This window comes from Bos grunniens, chromosome 7, assembly GCF_055505025.1.
Source record: "Bos grunniens cultivar Pamir isolate PY7600 chromosome 7, Bosgru_T2T1.0, whole genome shotgun sequence".
Lineage (NCBI taxonomy): Eukaryota > Metazoa > Chordata > Mammalia > Artiodactyla > Bovidae > Bos > Bos grunniens.
Window position 1 is genome coordinate 8,078,842 of NC_141171.1, and position 16,624 is coordinate 8,095,465.

General features: G+C 56.6%; 1 protein-coding gene across 1 annotated transcript in view; it reads left to right on the top strand.

Moving 5' to 3' along the window:
• Nucleotides 1-14,244, top strand: part of BRD4 (bromodomain containing 4) — an 87,079-nt gene extending 72,835 nt beyond the window's left edge. The window contains 9 exon segments of the mRNA XM_086408738.1: nt 7,101-7,153; nt 7,289-7,670; nt 8,272-8,865; nt 11,035-11,190; nt 11,193-11,408; nt 11,545-11,675; nt 11,832-12,037; nt 12,127-12,361; nt 12,637-14,244. Coding sequence (XP_086264864.1) covers nt 7,101-7,153; nt 7,289-7,670; nt 8,272-8,865; nt 11,035-11,190; nt 11,193-11,408; nt 11,545-11,675; nt 11,832-12,037; nt 12,127-12,361; nt 12,637-12,705 — 2,042 coding nt within the window. The 3' untranslated portion in view covers nt 12,706-14,244.
• The last annotated feature ends 2,380 nt before the right edge of the window (nt 14,245-16,624 follow it).

The following is a 16,624-nucleotide window of genomic DNA, read 5'->3' on the forward strand; positions in this document are numbered from 1 at the left end:
CTGAGAGTCCTGGGAACAGCTGTCCTGGCGGGAAAGAGGGCAAGATTTACAGTCTTGGAGCCGCCAGCCTGCAGGCTCCCAGGCTCCAGCAGTCCAGCCCTGGCGGCTCCCTCGGCTGCCTCAGCTCCTTCTTCTCCCCAGGCGCCCTCCCCACCTTGAGTTTTGCGAGGCCGTTCTTTGTCTTTGTGGTTCTGCCTTTTCCTTTGCCATCTGTGTGCTCCGGGGACCTACTGAGAGCTTCTGCTCTCGGGAGGGACCAACCCTGTAGGTTTGTGCCCTGCACCTCAGGTGCCCCAGGCTCCAAGTGGGAGCCCGTGTCCTGGTTCCAGGGGATGGGCTGTCTGCCACCACCCTCCTGCACAGGAAACTGCTTACTTGCTGGGTGGTTCCTCGTGTGGGGTCCGTGGAGCTGGGTAGATTGCTGTGACTAGGTACAGGTGGTTCTGCCTTGGCAGGGAGGGGTGTGGGGGCCTGGTGGGGGTCTCTGGGGGCTTAACTGTTTCGCCCTTCTTGTTCTTGTGTTTCCATTTGGATTAGAGCCAAAATTCCTGAAGGGCCTGTATTTGTCAGTTCTGCCAACACAGCCCCAGGACTCAAATCACCAAAAGAAACTGACCAGAGGCACTAACTTGGGGCTAGGGCAGTGGTACGTGGTCTCATCTCTGGCCACTGTCCATAGACAAGGATGCTGCCAACTGCTCAGGACAGGGGGGCTGGCTGTTGGGACAGGGCTACTGTTCAGGGATGCAGTGCATCCACAGACTGGGGTCAGAGGGGAGGGGGGGTCTTTCCGCCCCAGGCACCATGTGCTCCTCCTCCCGTGAGCAGCAGGCAGCACTGTTGGCCAGACCCACCACGTCTTTAGAACCCAACTGTTACCTGAGTCATAGTCTTCCATTGAGCTTTGATTGTGCTTAAACTCTGAATCTGCTTGAGAGGTTTAGTATTGGGACAAAGACAGTGGTACAAGGGCCACCCTCCCACTACCCCTGAGCCAGCGTAAACTTTCACCCCATCCCATTGCTGATTGATGTCTGGCTCCTCCCCAGTGCTACCCACAGGTTTTATGGGCACACAGGGCTGGACACCACCTCCTGTCCCTCTCAGGAGCATCCCTAGCCTAGGCTAGGATAGGAGTTCAGAGCATTCTCCTGGACTTGGTTTTGGTCTTCTAGTTGCAGAGAGAGCATGCACCAGCTATTTTAGTCTCCTGGTTTCCTTTTCCCAGGATTGGAGCATGTGGGTGTTTCTTAATAGCTCCAGGGGGAAAAGGAATGCTTTATGTTTTGGAAAGATTTGAGCTGGAAAGTGCAGACAGAGGCCGTGGGGCATTCTTCCTAGACAACCAACCTCAACTTCCGCGACCCTGGGTCTTGGAATGACTCGGTTCCTGCCCCGTCTTGAGGCCTGCTGCTGCCCACTCCAAGGGTGTGATGCTTGCTCTTGGGGAAGGGCTGAGTCCCTGGCGGGGGTGGGGATAGGAAGAGATCTGGAGGATGGGGCTATAGCCAATCTGCCTGCAGTGCCAGGCGACCCCTCACACCCACACACATGCAGGGAGGGATGCAAGGGCTTCCCGGGCGAGGGCGCGCCTTGTGGAATGTGCCTTGAATGAGAGAGCAGCCGGTGGGCGGGTTTTTCCCACACACACACACACACTTGGGGACCATGGGAGTGCAGTGTTGGTTGCATCCGTGATTCTAACAGAAGCATCTGCTCTGCTCTGTGGGTGGGAAAGAGCCCCAGCCCCTCTCCCCAGTCAAAGGAAGCTGCATTCGATGCCTGGGAAAAAAGAAAGGACAACTTTCTTCCTCAACTTGTTTTTATTTTTAATTTGTTCTCTTCCTTAACAGTGTATGTCACTGGCTCCTCTTTTTTATAGTTTTGCTTGTTTCTTGGAGTTCAAAGGAATGCAGAGGCTAGTTAGCTAGAGGTCCTGCACTCCAGAGCTCCTTTCTTAGGGGCATTCCCTCCTTCCAGCTGAGCCCCAAGGCAGGGTCAGCATTACCTCGCTGAGATAGGGTGCAGAAAAGTGGACCCTGGAGGGTAAGGACAGAATCCGTGGGTGCCCAGTGGGTGTGGCACACCACGCGGGACTTCAGAAGTGAGGCAAGGAGAGGACAGGCGGGGTAGTCTCTCAGCCGCAGAGCCCAGCAAAGGAGACCCCAGCACGCAGTGCACACACATGGAGCTCGTTACTGGAAGCCATTCTGTCTAGAGGCATGAGCGGGCTCAGGCGGTTCTGGAGACATCTGTGCGTGCCTGATCTGAGGCCCTTTTCAGGGGAAGGTGGGCCTGTCCCCACCCGCAGCTGGCCAGGCAGGGGTGGAACTCCCAGTTGCGGCGCTGTCTTCTCGTGCCCTGACAGCAGGCGGGGCACCGGAGGCTGGCTTGGTCTGCAGTTCTTCTGTTCTTTATGACTTGAACGGTACATTCCACACCATTTCTCTCACACTGGTTTCTCTCTCCCTCTACGTAGGTCCTGCCTAATCATTGGACACGGACTCTTAATAAAACGGTCTTCAGTTCCAGATTCCTTCCCAGCAAGCTATAGCTTAAGTCCATTTTCTTCCGTGAAAGGGACAGGACTCCATCAAGTTATGGAATTCCTCAGAGCCCTGGGCCTGTCCCCCGGGGTGGATTAGTCATGTCCAGCAGCTCACACCTAGTCCCGCCTCCGGGAAGGCTGCCTGCCTGGCTGCCCGCCCGCCCGGGCCTCCTGTGTAAAGACTGCCTGGCTGTTCTGCCCAGCCTCCCTGGTCGTCTGGGGTCCTCTGAGTGGGTGGCATCTCCCAGAGGGTGATGACAATCCCCCTGCACACACATTCATGCGGTGCTGCTCCGTGTGCAAGGCCCCGCCCGTCACAGATGCGTTTTCTGTCTCCACCCCTCCCTCTTTTGGGGGGACTCTGGATCCTAACTGCTTCCCTCCTGGACCTTCCAATGATGTTAGCCCAGGAAAGATCTCACTCAACTCAGCCTCAGGAAGAACATTGTGACATCTAGAGTTTCCCCAAGTGAGGAGCGAGGCTTTAGAGGCGAGGCCAGCTGGGCCCACGGCTCCCTGGGGCTGTCCCTCAGCCTGCCTTCTCTGGTGGCCCACGCGGCTCTGTTGGCCAGAGGCGCCCACCAGCCACAGCTGACCCACAGCCCCCTGGAGTCCTCTCTCTGTTTTCATCGTTCCCACTGTTGTCTGTTGGGCATCTTCCCAATTTCTTTGGCCTCTTCTCCTAAAGTCGCACAGGGAAAGTACCTCCTAGGCGGCCTCCTTGCCCCTCTCTTCCCAGGTACATAGACGCAGACCGCAGGAGCTGCCAGGCAGGCCGGGAGTGAGGGACATCTGGGGAGACGTGGCCGTGCCGCCGGCTGACCTGACTCCTGCAGCCCACAGTCCTTGCCCCCGCTGGGGGTCGAGATCTGGGCTAGTAGCACAAGAGGGCTGGACCAATCAGTGGTGAGGGCATTGGAGCCTTTGGGCCCTCTTCGTGCCCATGCAGGTACTCCCCTCAGTTCAGCCCCCAAGAGTGATGGGAGCCGCCGGGTGGGCCACATCATCCAAGCCCTCTGAGAGGCACTGGATAGGCTTTTTTTTTTTGGCTCTAAAAATAAACATCAGCCCTTTTTTGGTCATGAATCCAGCATCTCAGCAGAAAACTGCCTGGCGTGTAAAGTCCCCTAAGGAATAGCGTTTGTTTTAAATGTAGTTGGTGTGTACTTCGAGGCCTGACCGTCTCCTGGCATTTTGGGATCAGCCTCCTCCTGCACCTTGGAGTGGGCTTGAGGAGGTGCAGTTGGCCAGCGCCTGTGTGGAAGCCCTGGCCCCCTCCCCAGCTCCTTGGGACCTTGAGCCCAAGCAGTTGTAACAGCCCCAGACTGCTCTTGGCCTTGGGTTCTGCTCTCAGCCTCCCCGGAGCCCCTCGGGCCCTGCAGTGATACTTGGGAGTTCCTCAGCTGCTCCCGGATCCTCCAGCCGGTCAGCTTCCAGTTGAGCTCGTTTGCCAAACAGACTATTTTGAGCTGCCCTTTGGCCTGTTCCTGATGTTTCCAGTACTGCTTGGCCTGGCTTGGGTCCGGGGGCTTCATGCCCAGAGATTCCCACAGGACAGTTGGGAAGCTGCTGGCATTGTCTTTCTGGGAAGATTCTGCCGTCTTGGAGCAAATGGCAGGCTAGATTCCCATGGCGTCAGCCTGTGTGCCACCCCACCCCTTCCCGCTCGTGGGCACAGAGGCTGTAGCCCCAGGCCAGCTCTTCCTATGTGATCCTTGCATCTTCTCTGTTCAGGGGTCCTGTCCTTGCCCATGGTGCTTCCGTCTGACAGAGAACTTGATCGTTCGATTCGGGCTGGCACCGATGCCCCAGGAAGAGCAGAGCGAGCAGAAGCCCGCCCACCCTTTCGGCAGCCTCCAGTGTGCGGGCGCTGGCCGGTGCCAGCCGGGCCTGAGAAGTTGCTCTAGGGAAGGGTGGGAGGCCGGGTGTCTGCTGGTGCGGAGGCTTCCAGTCTGTTCAGTTGAGGGGCTCTGCACCTCTGCCCTTGCCTTCCGTCCTGTCTCCTTCCCTTGAGTTGTGGGGGAGTGGGGAGGAATCAGTGTTTTAATCAGATTTTACAAAAACGTTTTAATTCTTTGTACAATTACCATCTTATGTAAAGCTGAAATTTGTGTTGAGTTCAAGATGTTCATGGAATAAAGATCACACAGTACTTGAGGCCATCTTCATGTAACCCTTTCTAGAGAGTTTTGTGTGGGGGGTGTCTTGGGGCTGGTGTGTGGTGAAGTTGTACACTTCCTGTCTTGTCTTCCTACCACGAGGCGAGTGGTGCATGTGAGCCAGCTGTGACAGCCCCAAATAGGCTCCAGCACCCCTTGGTCCCTGCCGCCAGCCCGTTGAGTCCTCTGGTCCTGGTGGTCTGCTGGGTGCCTCCCACCTTCTCTCCCGCTCTAGGCCAGCCCTACCCCGCACTTCTGTGCAGCTTGGGGGTGATACTCCTGGTGACCTTTCTAAGGCAGCTGATACCCACTCCCTGGATCCTTAAGGGCCCCATTGCACTTTGTCCCCTCTAGTTCCCCCAGTGGGCCTCTCTTGCTCATGGCTGCAGGGAGGTGGTGAGGGCTCAAAGCCACTTGTCCCTCTTCTGTGTTGGAAAAAAGTGTTTTCCCCACCAAGGCTATGAGATGAAAGGCCATCTCAACCCCATCCAACCTTTTCCCTGCGACACAGTGTCCTATCCAGGTCATACTTAATGCACTGACCGCCTTCCTGCCCCCAGCCTCCCTTGAGCTGCAATTTCTGTTGCTGGCATCTACCCTGGGAGGGGAGCCCGGCCTGGGAGAACGCCCCGTCCTCTTCCTCCTGTGTGCCATGCTCCAGCCTTGTGTGTGTAGGGTCCCCTCAGCCCTGGGCTTCCATCTTCTGTGTGGCCCAGCGTTCCTTCACCCCGAGGTCCCAGACACCCGGCTCGTGGCCCAATCCTGCAAATTACCCAAACTGCTCCCTTCATACGTTGTGACTCGAGTGTCCTTTCTACCAGGTCTCATACGTGACCTGTAGAGTCCTGAGCCCTGTATCCTGGTGTCTCTAGTATCTGGGTTTGGGGCTGGGCCTGCAGTTCCCCCACCCCAGGTGTCCCTAGTCACTGCCACTCAGGTAAAAACGTGTCTGTAGCCTCAGAGTTCTGTGTCACTGTCTTACCTCTTGCATGGAATGGTGAGTTCTGGCAGGGCACGAGGTCTCCCTCACCCCTCTAAGTGGCACACTACACCAAGGCCGTACGCCTCTCCAAAGCTTCCTTAGCACTGCCCTCCGTGAAGCAGCTACCAGCGGAGCTAGCCCCACTTTGGGTAAAAAGCATGTGTCCTCCAGCACCAGCGGCAAGAGCCGGTACCCTGGTGAGGAGTGCAGGGGAGGCCACGCGAAGCGACGAGATCCCAGCTCCCACCTGGTGGTCGGTGGCTTCCCTTCCCAGCCTTCGAGCCCTGGCCAGGCTTACCCTCCCTGTCTCCCGCTCCAGGATGTGCACCCAGCGGTGTTTGGCGAGGGGAATCCTGTGGGCCAAAGTTCCTTAGCATGAAGCTCTATAGAGGTGGGGTAGAGGGGCTCAGGGTGGCTCTTGCACACTCCTCACAGAGACGGGCACACCCCAGATGTGCCCACACAGTGGCAGCAACAAGCCATGGGCTCCTGAGAAGCCAGGACACATACTTTGTCTCCCTACAGCACATGAACCATGTCCCAACACAGGGACTTCTCTGAGGCTGGTCTCCTGAGAGGAAGAGGAGTCTGGCCAGTGGCCGCCGCCTCTGCTGGCCACAGCATCGAGTGCCTCCCTCATTGGTTCCTGGGTCGTCCAGAGAGGCTGGCTGGCTGGCTTCTCTCCCTCCACAAAATGCACAAGCTTGTCAGCACTTCCTGCTTATCAGCACTTCCTGCTTGTCAGCACTTCCCGCTTGGCAGCGCTCTCCTCGCCTGTCCCACGGCTCTGTGGCCAGGGCCTTGGCCCGTGCTGGCACCAGTGGTCCCTGTCACCACCTGTACATATCTGCTTCTCCTGGGACAATGGGAAGGCACAAGTGTCAGAGGGCAGTGCAGCTGGAGGCCGCCGAGTTGTTACTTTTGGGCTGTGTGGCTGGGGCAAGTCCCTCAACTTCTCTGAGCCTTACTTTACTAGTTTCTTAAATGGATAAGATCATTTCAAGCACCGTGGTGGTCCCAGGGTGAAGCAGGTTGGGGTGCAGATGCTCAGATCCCTGTGGAGGCCTCTGACTAGCCAAGAAGGGGAGACGGTTGAGCCAGGAGGTCCCTCGTAGTTCAGTCCCCCACACGCTCGGGTGTGTTCTTGTCAAGAAGCTGATGGTCTGGAGTTTGGTGGGGAAGCTAGGCATGGTCCCCGCTAGGAAAAAAAGCCACAGGCAAATGGGTAGGTGACACCCACACATCTTTCCCTCCCCTGTGACCCCTCCCAGATGGAACGCGGCCACCCTCCCTCTCACTGTCACTTGGCCCTTCTCCTGAACTCACCCTCTGTTTTCTCCTCACTCTGCGTGGAAGGCCCACTCCCAGTCTTCTCCCTTAGAGCCTCACCGCCTTCTCTTTACCTCCACAGAGATGGCTCCGAAGTCAAAAAAGAAGGGGCACCCTGGGAGGGAGCAGAAGAAGGTAGGTGGTTTCAGGGGTGTCTTTGAGCAGGTGGGCAGTGGCTGCCTGCTTGTGTGGGCCCTGGCGGGGAGGGGTCCTGTGCTTGGCCCAGACACTGTGGCCTACCTCATGTCAGCCTGTCCTGTCTGTCTGCAGCACCACCACCACCACCATCAGCAGATGCAGCAGGCCCCGGCCCCCATGCCCCAGCCCCCGCCGCCGCCGCCACCCCAGCAGCCCCCGCCGCCGCCGCCGCCGCCCCAGCAGCAGCCTCCGCAGCAGCCCCCGGCCCCGCCCCCGCCCCCCTCCATGCCACAGCAGGCGGCCCCCGCGATGAAGTCCTCGCCTCCACCCTTCATCGCCGCCCAGGTGCCTGTGCTGGAGCCCCAGCTTCCAGGCAGTGTCTTCGACCCCATCGGCCACTTCACCCAGCCCATCCTGCACCTGCCACAGCCCGAGCTACCCCCTCACCTGCCCCAGCCTCCTGAGCACAGCACTCCGCCTCATCTCAACCAGCACTCGGTGGTCTCTCCTCCAGGTGAGCGGTAACCACGCCCACTCGGGTCTTAGTACGGTGACGGGCTCCTCTGAGCCACGGGTAGAATCCCTCTTAGCCTCAGTTGTCTGGTTGCTCGGGGTCGATTAGCCGCTCCTTGGCCCCATTCTGGAAATGATGCCAGAAGTGTGGACAGGACAGGCCTTGCGAGGAGAGACCGTGCTTTGGTGCAGAAGATACTGATTCAGGTCTGGTGGGCCAGGCCTCGCAGTGCGAGGTGGGAAAAGATGGGACTCCTCTGTGGCTCCCAGTCAGGGGTGGGAGGGCATGAACTCTCATCCTGCAAGGGATGTGGGGATGACGAAAGACCTGGAGGGTGAGTGGAACGGTTGGAGGGGAGGGAGGAAAGTTAGGGGCACGGAGCACAGGGCAGGATGATGCTGGTGGGGGGGGGGCGGGGGGGGGCTTCTTCCTGTAGCCCTCCCTGGATGCCATCCTGACTCTCGAGTTCTGGGGAAGCCAAGGAGGGTGGGGAGAGGTTGCCAGTTGAAGGGAGACAAGTCAGAGGGCGGGATGGAGGAGAAAGGCTGGGCTGGGGGCCGCACAGTGTGTGAGCCTCACCACCTGGCTCCCGTCCTTGCAGCTTTGCACAACGCGCTGCCTCAGCAGCCATCACGGCCCAGTAACCGAGCTGCCGCCTTGCCCCCCAAGGCTTCCCGTCCCCCCACTGTGTCGCCCGCCCTGGCCCAGCCACCCCTCCTCCCGCAGCCCCCCATGGCTCAGCCCCCCCAAGTGCTGCTGCAGGAGGACGAAGAGCCACCTGCCCCGCCCCTCACCTCCATGCAGATGCAGCTCTACCTGCAGCAGCTGCAGAAGGTGCAGCCCCCCACGCCACTACTCCCTTCCGTGAAGGTGCAGTCGCAGCCCCCGCCCCCCCTGCCCCCACCTCCCCATCCCTCCGTGCAGCAGCAGCTGCAGCAGCAGCAGCCGCCACCCCCACCCCCACCCCAACCCCAGCCCCCACCCCAGCAGCAGCACCAGCCCCCCCCACGGCCTGTGCACATGCAGCCCATGCAGTTCCCCGCTCACATCCAGCAGCCCCCGCCGCCCCCTGGCCAGCAGCCACCCCACCCACCCACAGGCCAGCAGCCACCCCCGCCGCAGCCTGCCAAGCCTCAACAAGTCATCCAGCACCACCCTTCACCCCGGCACCACAAGTCAGACCCCTACTCCACTGGTAAGTGTCCCCACCCTGCCCCCGGGCTTTGGGGAGGCTGGCTCCAGGCCCAGAATCTCATCCCCGAGGAGCCAGGTGGGTCAGTTGGGCACAGCAGGCTGACGTGAGCTCAGAGCTAAGTCTCAGAGGCTCTGGGTTGGTTGGAGAGACACAGCTGAAAAGAGGCAGTGATACAGTGTTTTAATCAGGTGTGCATCTTGCTTTCAAGCCAAGGTGACAGATTAAGCCCTCGGTCAGTTTTTTGGAACTCACAGTCAAGATAGCATTACAGTGCATGGTGATTCCTGTAGGAAGGGGAGCTGAGAGCCCAAGGAAGGTACCCCCTCTGCCTCTGGGGGTTGGGGCAGGCTTCCTGGAGGTGACCAAGATGAGCAGGAGCTGGTTTAACAAACAGTGGGGTATAAGGTCCAGGCTGAGCCAGGAGCAAATCTGGGCAGCAGTGGCTCTCTGGATACCTGCCTGAAAAGGTGCTCTGCTTTTGGTGTCAGGAGGCCCCCCTGGTGGAGCTGGAAACATGTCAGGGAGAATTGGGCTGAAGCCCAAAGGTAGCGCACAACTTTCTGGGAAACCACTCGTGTCTTCTGCTCCCAGTCTCTAGCCTGACCTCCGCTGCCCATTTTCAGTCAGCAGCATCGGGCAGGCCAAGCCCTCCTGCCTTTCCTGAATACTTGTTTTCTAGGTGTCTCTGACCAAAACAGTCTGGCAGTATTCTTGTTGATGCCTCATGGTGTGGTGACATGTGAGGGTCAGAGCTGAGGGTCCTGGGGTTGGCACATAGACTGTGCAGCCTGACCTGAGGGGTGCTGTGGGTGCTGCCAACAAATTGAATAAAGCTGTTGGCTTAAGGCTGTGATTTTTCCTAAACCTGGTAAAAGCTGTAGGTGCCAAGTGGCTCGCTGTGCACCCTGAGCTGAGAGCAGCTGGCCGTCGTTTCTCGGGAAGACCAGTAACGGTCCCAGCAGCTTGCAGATGGCTGGGGGTTTCCTCGAGTCTGAGACCAGGGCTCGTCTGGTGATGAGATACCTTTGGAAGAGTCAGCATCTGGAGCAGGGCAGGTTCCCTCTGGCTGCCTGTGCTTACAGTCCCTGGGCCCATTTCCGCTTGAGTTCTGTGGCCTAGACTGGGTCACAGGGAGTGATGTGTGTTGGAGTCCAGCTGGGGGCTCTGGGTCAAAGGCCAAGTTTTTGGAGGCCAAGGAGGCTTGGCAAGCGACTCTGGGGAAGGCCAACTTGCAGGCATTGCCCCAGGCTGCTCGGCTCCCCTTTAGGTCCTGCTGAGTGAGCCACCAGGAGGCAGGAGATGCCTCCATGTCACAGGCCTGGGAGCCATCAGCTAGATCCTCCTCAGAAGGGGCTCCCAAGGGAGCGACCCCCCCCCCTCCGGAGGGGGCTTGTTGTACTTGTGTGTTTGTGGATTTCTGGCAGGCCTGGGCCAAGGCTGCCTGGGTCCCCCCAGCATTGGCTTGGATGAAGGTGGGTGTGCCGGGCCCTTCTCCCTACTCTGTGGGCCTTGCAGGTTGAGTTGTGTTGGGGAGGTTCCTGGGGGTCCGGCCTTAGACCCGAAGCAGCTGTCCAGGCAGACTGGCCTAGTCACATGGGGACAGCTGGGCACCGAGGCTGCCTGCTCTGTGGGGTTACTGACATCCGTCGTGTTTGACCCAGATCGTACCATCGGACCACCTGAAGAACTTTTAAAAAGGACTTAAGTCCAGACCCCACGTAGGCCCAGATGTATCTGTACTTCTTAAAGTTTCTTAATGAAGGCTGTTTTTCCTGACACACAGTGCTACCAACCAACCAGAATTGAGTTCATGGCTCCGTAGAGCCCTGTTTTACAGTGAGCGCAGTGAACATAATGAGCTCAGCTGGTGAGGAATCCGCCTGCAATGCAGGAGACCCTGGTTTGATTCCTGGGTTGGGAAGTTCCCCTGGAGAAGGAATTTACCCATTCCAGTATTCTTGCTTGGAGAATTCTTATGGACAGAGAAGCTTGGTGGGCTATAGTCCATGGGGTTGCAGAGTCAGACACAACTGAGCCACTAAGCACAGCACAGTGAGCAGAGGGCCCGAGGTGCCAGGGGCTGAGCTGTTGTGGGGCTTCCCTGGCTGGGCTCAGGGCCTGTGACCTCCACACCAGATTGGCTGATAAGCTCCTTGTTCCTTCTCTTAGGTCACCTCCGTGAAGCCCCCTCCCCGCTTATGATACATTCCCCCCAGATACCACAGTTCCAGAGCCTGACCCACCAGTCGCCACCCCAGCAAAATGTCCAGCCTAAGAAGCAGGTAAAGGACAGGGCTGGGCATCAGCCCCCAGGGGTGGGGACAGGCGGGGCCAGAGGTGGCTGTCTGCCTCACCAGCTGCCATGCCTGTGCTGTCCCAGGAGCTCCGAGCGGCCTCTGTGGTCCAGCCCCAGCCTCTGGTGGTGGTGAAGGAGGAGAAGATCCACTCACCCATCATCCGCAGTGAGCCTTTCAGCCCCTCACTGCGGCCGGAGCCCCCCAAGCACCCGGAGAGCATCAAGGCCCCTGTCCACTTGCCCCAGCGTGAGTGCCCTCTCCAACCCCTGCAGAGGTTGAGGGTCTCCGGGAGCCTGCACTGGGTGTGAGCTTTCTGTGGGCCGGTCAGCCATGCCCTGCTGAGGTGGGTAGGGCCCAGGCCCATGGGCTGTTTGTGTTCCAGGGCCTGAGATGAAGCCTGTGGATGTCGGGAGGCCTGTCATTCGGCCCCCTGAGCAGAATGCACCCCCACCAGGGGCCCCAGACAAGGACAAACAGAAACAGGAGCCGAAGACGCCAGTTGCACCCAAAAAGGTAGGAGCAGTTGGAGCCATGAATGCCCTTCACTCCCACCCCACCCAGGGCACTCAGGGAGCTGCCTGGGTGGGTGCATCCTCAGACTTCAGGCCTCTTGAGGAGTCCAGGCACAGCAGAGTGCCTCACCAGCCCCGTGGTCTATCTGTCTCACAGGACCTAAAAATCAAGAACATGGGCTCCTGGGCTAGCCTGGTGCAGAAGCATCCCACCACCCCATCCTCCACAGCAAAGTCCTCAAGCGACAGCTTCGAGCAGTTCCGCCGCGCAGCCCGAGAGAAGGAGGAGCGCGAGAAGGCCTTGAAGGCGCAGGCTGAGCACGCAGAGAAGGAGAAGGAGCGGCTGCGGCAGGAGCGCATGAGGTGGGCGTGGGATCTGGGTGGGGCGTGGGGCTCCCTGGGCTCAAACCTGTCCCCATGTGGATGCTGACACAGAGCCCTGCCCTGCTCAGGAGCCGGGAGGATGAGGATGCGCTGGAGCAGGCCCGGCGAGCCCATGAGGAGGCACGGCGGCGCCAGGAGCAGCAGCAGCAGCAGCGCCAGGAACAGCAGCAGCAGCAGCAACAGGCAGCTGCTGTAGCTGCCGCCGCCGCCCCCCAGGCCCGGAGCTCCCAGCCCCAGTCCATGCTGGACCAGCAGCGAGAGCTGGCCCGGAAGCAGGAGCAGGAGCGAAGGCGCCGGGAAGCGGTGAGCCGGGGGGCTTTGCTGGGCACTGCTGGGAAGAGATCCACCCCTGGGGGAGTTGAGAAAGGGGACCCTGAGGTCCAGGAGGTGGCGGGGGCCGAGCTCTCCTTGTTTGTGCTGTGCTGGCCCTCTGGGCCTCCAGGGTGCTCAGGCCTGATTCAGGAAGTACTACAGTGTGGGCTTGTGGGGAGAGCCATCGATGGAGGGCAGGGCGGGGATTCTGGGAGCAAGGGCAGAGCACGAAATTTCACTTCCTCTTACCCTCCTCTCTCCTCCAGATGGCAGCTACCATTGACATGAATTTTCAGAGTGATCTGTTGTCAATATTTGAAGAAAATCTTTTCTGAGAGCACCTGGGTGACTTCTGACTTTGATTTCCTGGCAAAACGTTGACTCTCCATAGTGTTAGGGGCAGCAACGGAGGCAGTAGCAGCGGCGAGGGGGTGTCTTCAGGCCTGGCTCTCCTGCATGCTATGCCTGGGGCAGGCCTGGTGGGCAGCTGAGGATCGCAGAGCCTGTCTGCCTTACAGCCAGCCGCACGTCCTGCCACCCCCACAGGACATCGGCACAGGGCACGCCTCGCCATGAGCAAGTGCCGGCTAGACCCAAGCCCCGAGTCCCCGCGTGTGGGGCAGAGGCCCTTCTCTCTGCCAAATGTCTACACAGTATACACAGGACATCGTTGCTGCCGCCACCGTGACTGGTTTACTGTCCCCAAGAGCGTGACGTTCGTGACGTCCTGCCCACCGGGAGTCCTTTCCCACACCCCAGCTGCCGCTGCCCACACCCAGGAGACCAGGGCAGGCTTGCAAGAGCTGGAGGTGGCAAGGGCGCTGGCCCACCCCCTTGCTGGCACTGACTTTGCCTTGAACAGACCCCACCCCTCCCTTCCCCTCCCCCCACAAGCCTTTAATTGAGAGCCGCTCTCTGTAAGTGTTCGCTTGTGCAAAAGGGAATAGTGCCGTGGAGGTGTGTGTGTGTCCATGGCAATCTGGAGCGAGGTGACTGTCACACGCGTGTGTGTGGGCCGGCCTCGCCTGGCGAGTGAGGCCACCAACCAAAGTCAGTTCCTTCCCACCTGTGTTTCTGGTTTTGTTTTGTTTTGTTTTTTTCTATATATATATTTTTTGTTGAATTCTATTTTATTTTTAATTCTCTCTTCTCCTCCAGACACAATGGCACTGCTTATCTCTGAAATGGTGTGATCGTCTCCTCATTGAGCGGCGGCTGCCACCGCGCTGTGGGTAGTGTGTGACCGTGGCTGTACTGTGTAGTGAAACATAGTTGGCATATCTTTGTTTGAAGTTTGTTGGTGACTCCACCAAACTGGTGTAAAAAAAACTCAAAAAAAAAAAAAAGAAAAACCCACACACACACAAAATACAAAACACACAAAAAAAACTGCCTACATTTTACTCAGTTTCAAACTTTTACTAGTCTGTTTTTAATTATAAAACCAGAAAACTGCGTTTTCTTATTCTTTTTTCCTCCCCCCATTTGTTGGCTTCTTTTTATTTTTAATGTAAAATCTGTTGGGGTTTTTTTTTGGTTTGTTTTTGAGTTTTTTTTTTTTTTTTTTTTAAACCAGGAGAGGAAGGGCCAGGGGGTGAGGTGGGCACAAGGGGCCATTAGCCACAGACTGAGGCAGAGACTCCCTGCCTGGCGCTTGGCCCTACCAACCGGCTGCCCCTTCCCGACTTTTTTTTTTAATTTTATAATTGGAGCCCTTGGTGAGGTTACGCGTGCCATGAGAACCCACTCTACACCATGACGCTGGCGCCTCAGTGTTGGCCAAACTCTGGAGTCATTGACTGGTTTGACTTTCATACGGTGAATATGCATTTGGTCTGTACTGATCATGGAATAAACACATCTCTCTTTTTTAATGCTGGCGTCTCCCTGATATTTCTTTGTGAACCACCTGTTGTTGCCTAGGCTAAGTCTGCCCCCACCGCCCAACATACACACACACACACACACACACACGCACGCACCACCTTGGTACAAGAACTACCGCCTGGGACCACCTGGCCTGTCCTTGGGCAGGAGCTGCCCCCTCTAGACTGAAGCTGTTAACTGGGAGCCCAGGTATCCCTTCTCCCTGTGGACTCGAAGTTGGTGACATGCTCCAGCAGAACCTGGCCAAAGTCCAGACAGTATTCTTTCCCTTTGCCCTTCCTCCATCCTGATCTCCCACTCGCCCAAAGGACTTGAGCCACGTCTCCCACCTTGCCTGCCTCTGCCGAACTCCTTTCATTTAAGCTCAGGGTTAACAAGATACTTAGATAATGTACATCTCCCCAGATAGGATCCTCACCCCACTCCACCCCCAAGCCTGCTGGGTGGACACCCTGCTGGGCCTGCCTGTGCACCCATCTGTACACACATGCCCCAGCCACAGGGCAAGGGCAGTACTCAAGAGCAGCCCCCAGTATGTGAGATGAAAGTTTATCACTTACACGTATGCAAAGACACAGTGGTTGAAACATTTCCAGCACTGTTTATTAACCCACACTCTCCTTTTTTTCAAGCAGAAAGGCCCTGTATCTTGGGTTTGGGATCTGCCAAACATCCCAACTGATGGTATATGTAGTTCAGGCATTCAGCCAGAGACCTGCCCCACTCCTGCTCCACACTCCTCCCTACCCTCTTCCCCCTCCCACAGCACTTCCTTATAAACAAACCACTGTGCTGGTTCAAGTGTGACTTATATTTTGGTTCCATGGGGTTTCTTCCTTCTCATCCCACTCTCATTTTTTGTTCCGTGTTTTGTTCAGAAACTTCCCCAGGCCAAGTCTGTTTAGCTGGAGAAACGGTTTGTCTGCACCTTCCTTCTAAAGATTTAACTCTGCCATGGCCCTCTCCACACCTCCCTGAAGGGTGTTTCTCTAACTGGGTTGTTATTAGAACTTGGATCTACTATTTAATTTCTCTGGCCACTTCCCAACCCCTCCCACAGTACTAGAAATCTTAGTTCTATACAAGAGTAAGAGGTGTGTACGAGCCCATACTGTACTGTATGCACGGATCGCTTGGCCAATAATTATGTCAGTGAATCTGAGACTTGTATTAAACACTTTAGACATTTGTAGAAGGGAATTCGTAGACTTTTCACTTATATACTAAAAGTTTTTTTTTTTTTTTTTTTGTGCAGTTCTCATTGCAAAAATAAACATTTGTACTGAATATAAAATTATCATCCTGTGACTACTGCTGTCTTTTTGTCTAAGGGTAGAGCTTGGGGATGGGTGTGGGTAGGGGGAATGTAGGAGTCAGTGTTCTGCAGAAGGGAGATCCACAAACACCCCCCAGCCATGACTGGTTGGTGTGTGCAGCAGCCAGGTTAGAGGCCTCAGGAGGAGGGATTCCTGGATCAAGTGGTTGGAAAATTGATTTGATGGGAAATGTAAGTGAAACCAAAGCCATGATACAGGCTAACTGTGCAAGAAAAGGTAGGTGATAAATGTGAGGTGAACAACTGTTTGTACATTGATACGCAATGTAATCATAGATCTCTGTTGGGCCCTGAAATGAACTGTTTACTGAAGCTGCTGCTGCTAAGTCACTTCAGTTGTGTCCGACTCTGTGTGACCCCATAGACGGCAGCCCACCGGGCTCCCCCGTCCCTGGGATTCTCCAGGCAAGAACACTGGAGTGGGTTTCCATTTCCTTCTCCAATGCGTGAAAGTGAAGTCGCTCAGTCGAGTCCGACTCTTAGCGACCCCATGGACTGCAACCTACCAGGCTCCTCTGCAGAACCACATAAACCAGATTTCCCTTAAATAGGCACCTGTGTGGTAATATCAGCAAGAAAAACAAGGAATGGGCCTATCTGAACACTGATTGACCTTAAGTATAAAAGGAAAAAACCAGGTGTATAAAATGTTTTCCATGAGAAACCAGGAAACTAGTTTGACAGTGGTCGATAACACGTCCCCACAGCTCTGAGGTGCCTGTTCACTTGCCCACACCATCCCCAGCCCTTCTCTACTGGCTGCTGTTTTAAAGTTTGCCCTTCCTTCCCCAAATTTGGATTTTTTATTACAGATCTAAAGCTCTTAAAATTTTATACTGATTAAATCACTACTGCAGTATTTGATTAAAAAAAATAAATAGGGACCTATGAACTTAATATGGTGCCAGGACGAATATAATGTTGAGCAGCTTTGACAATACAAAGGCAAGGTTAACTGGTAGATGGGAGATTTGATGATGGTGTTCAGTAGCTAAGTCGTGTCTGACTCTTTTGTGACCCTGGGTACTGTA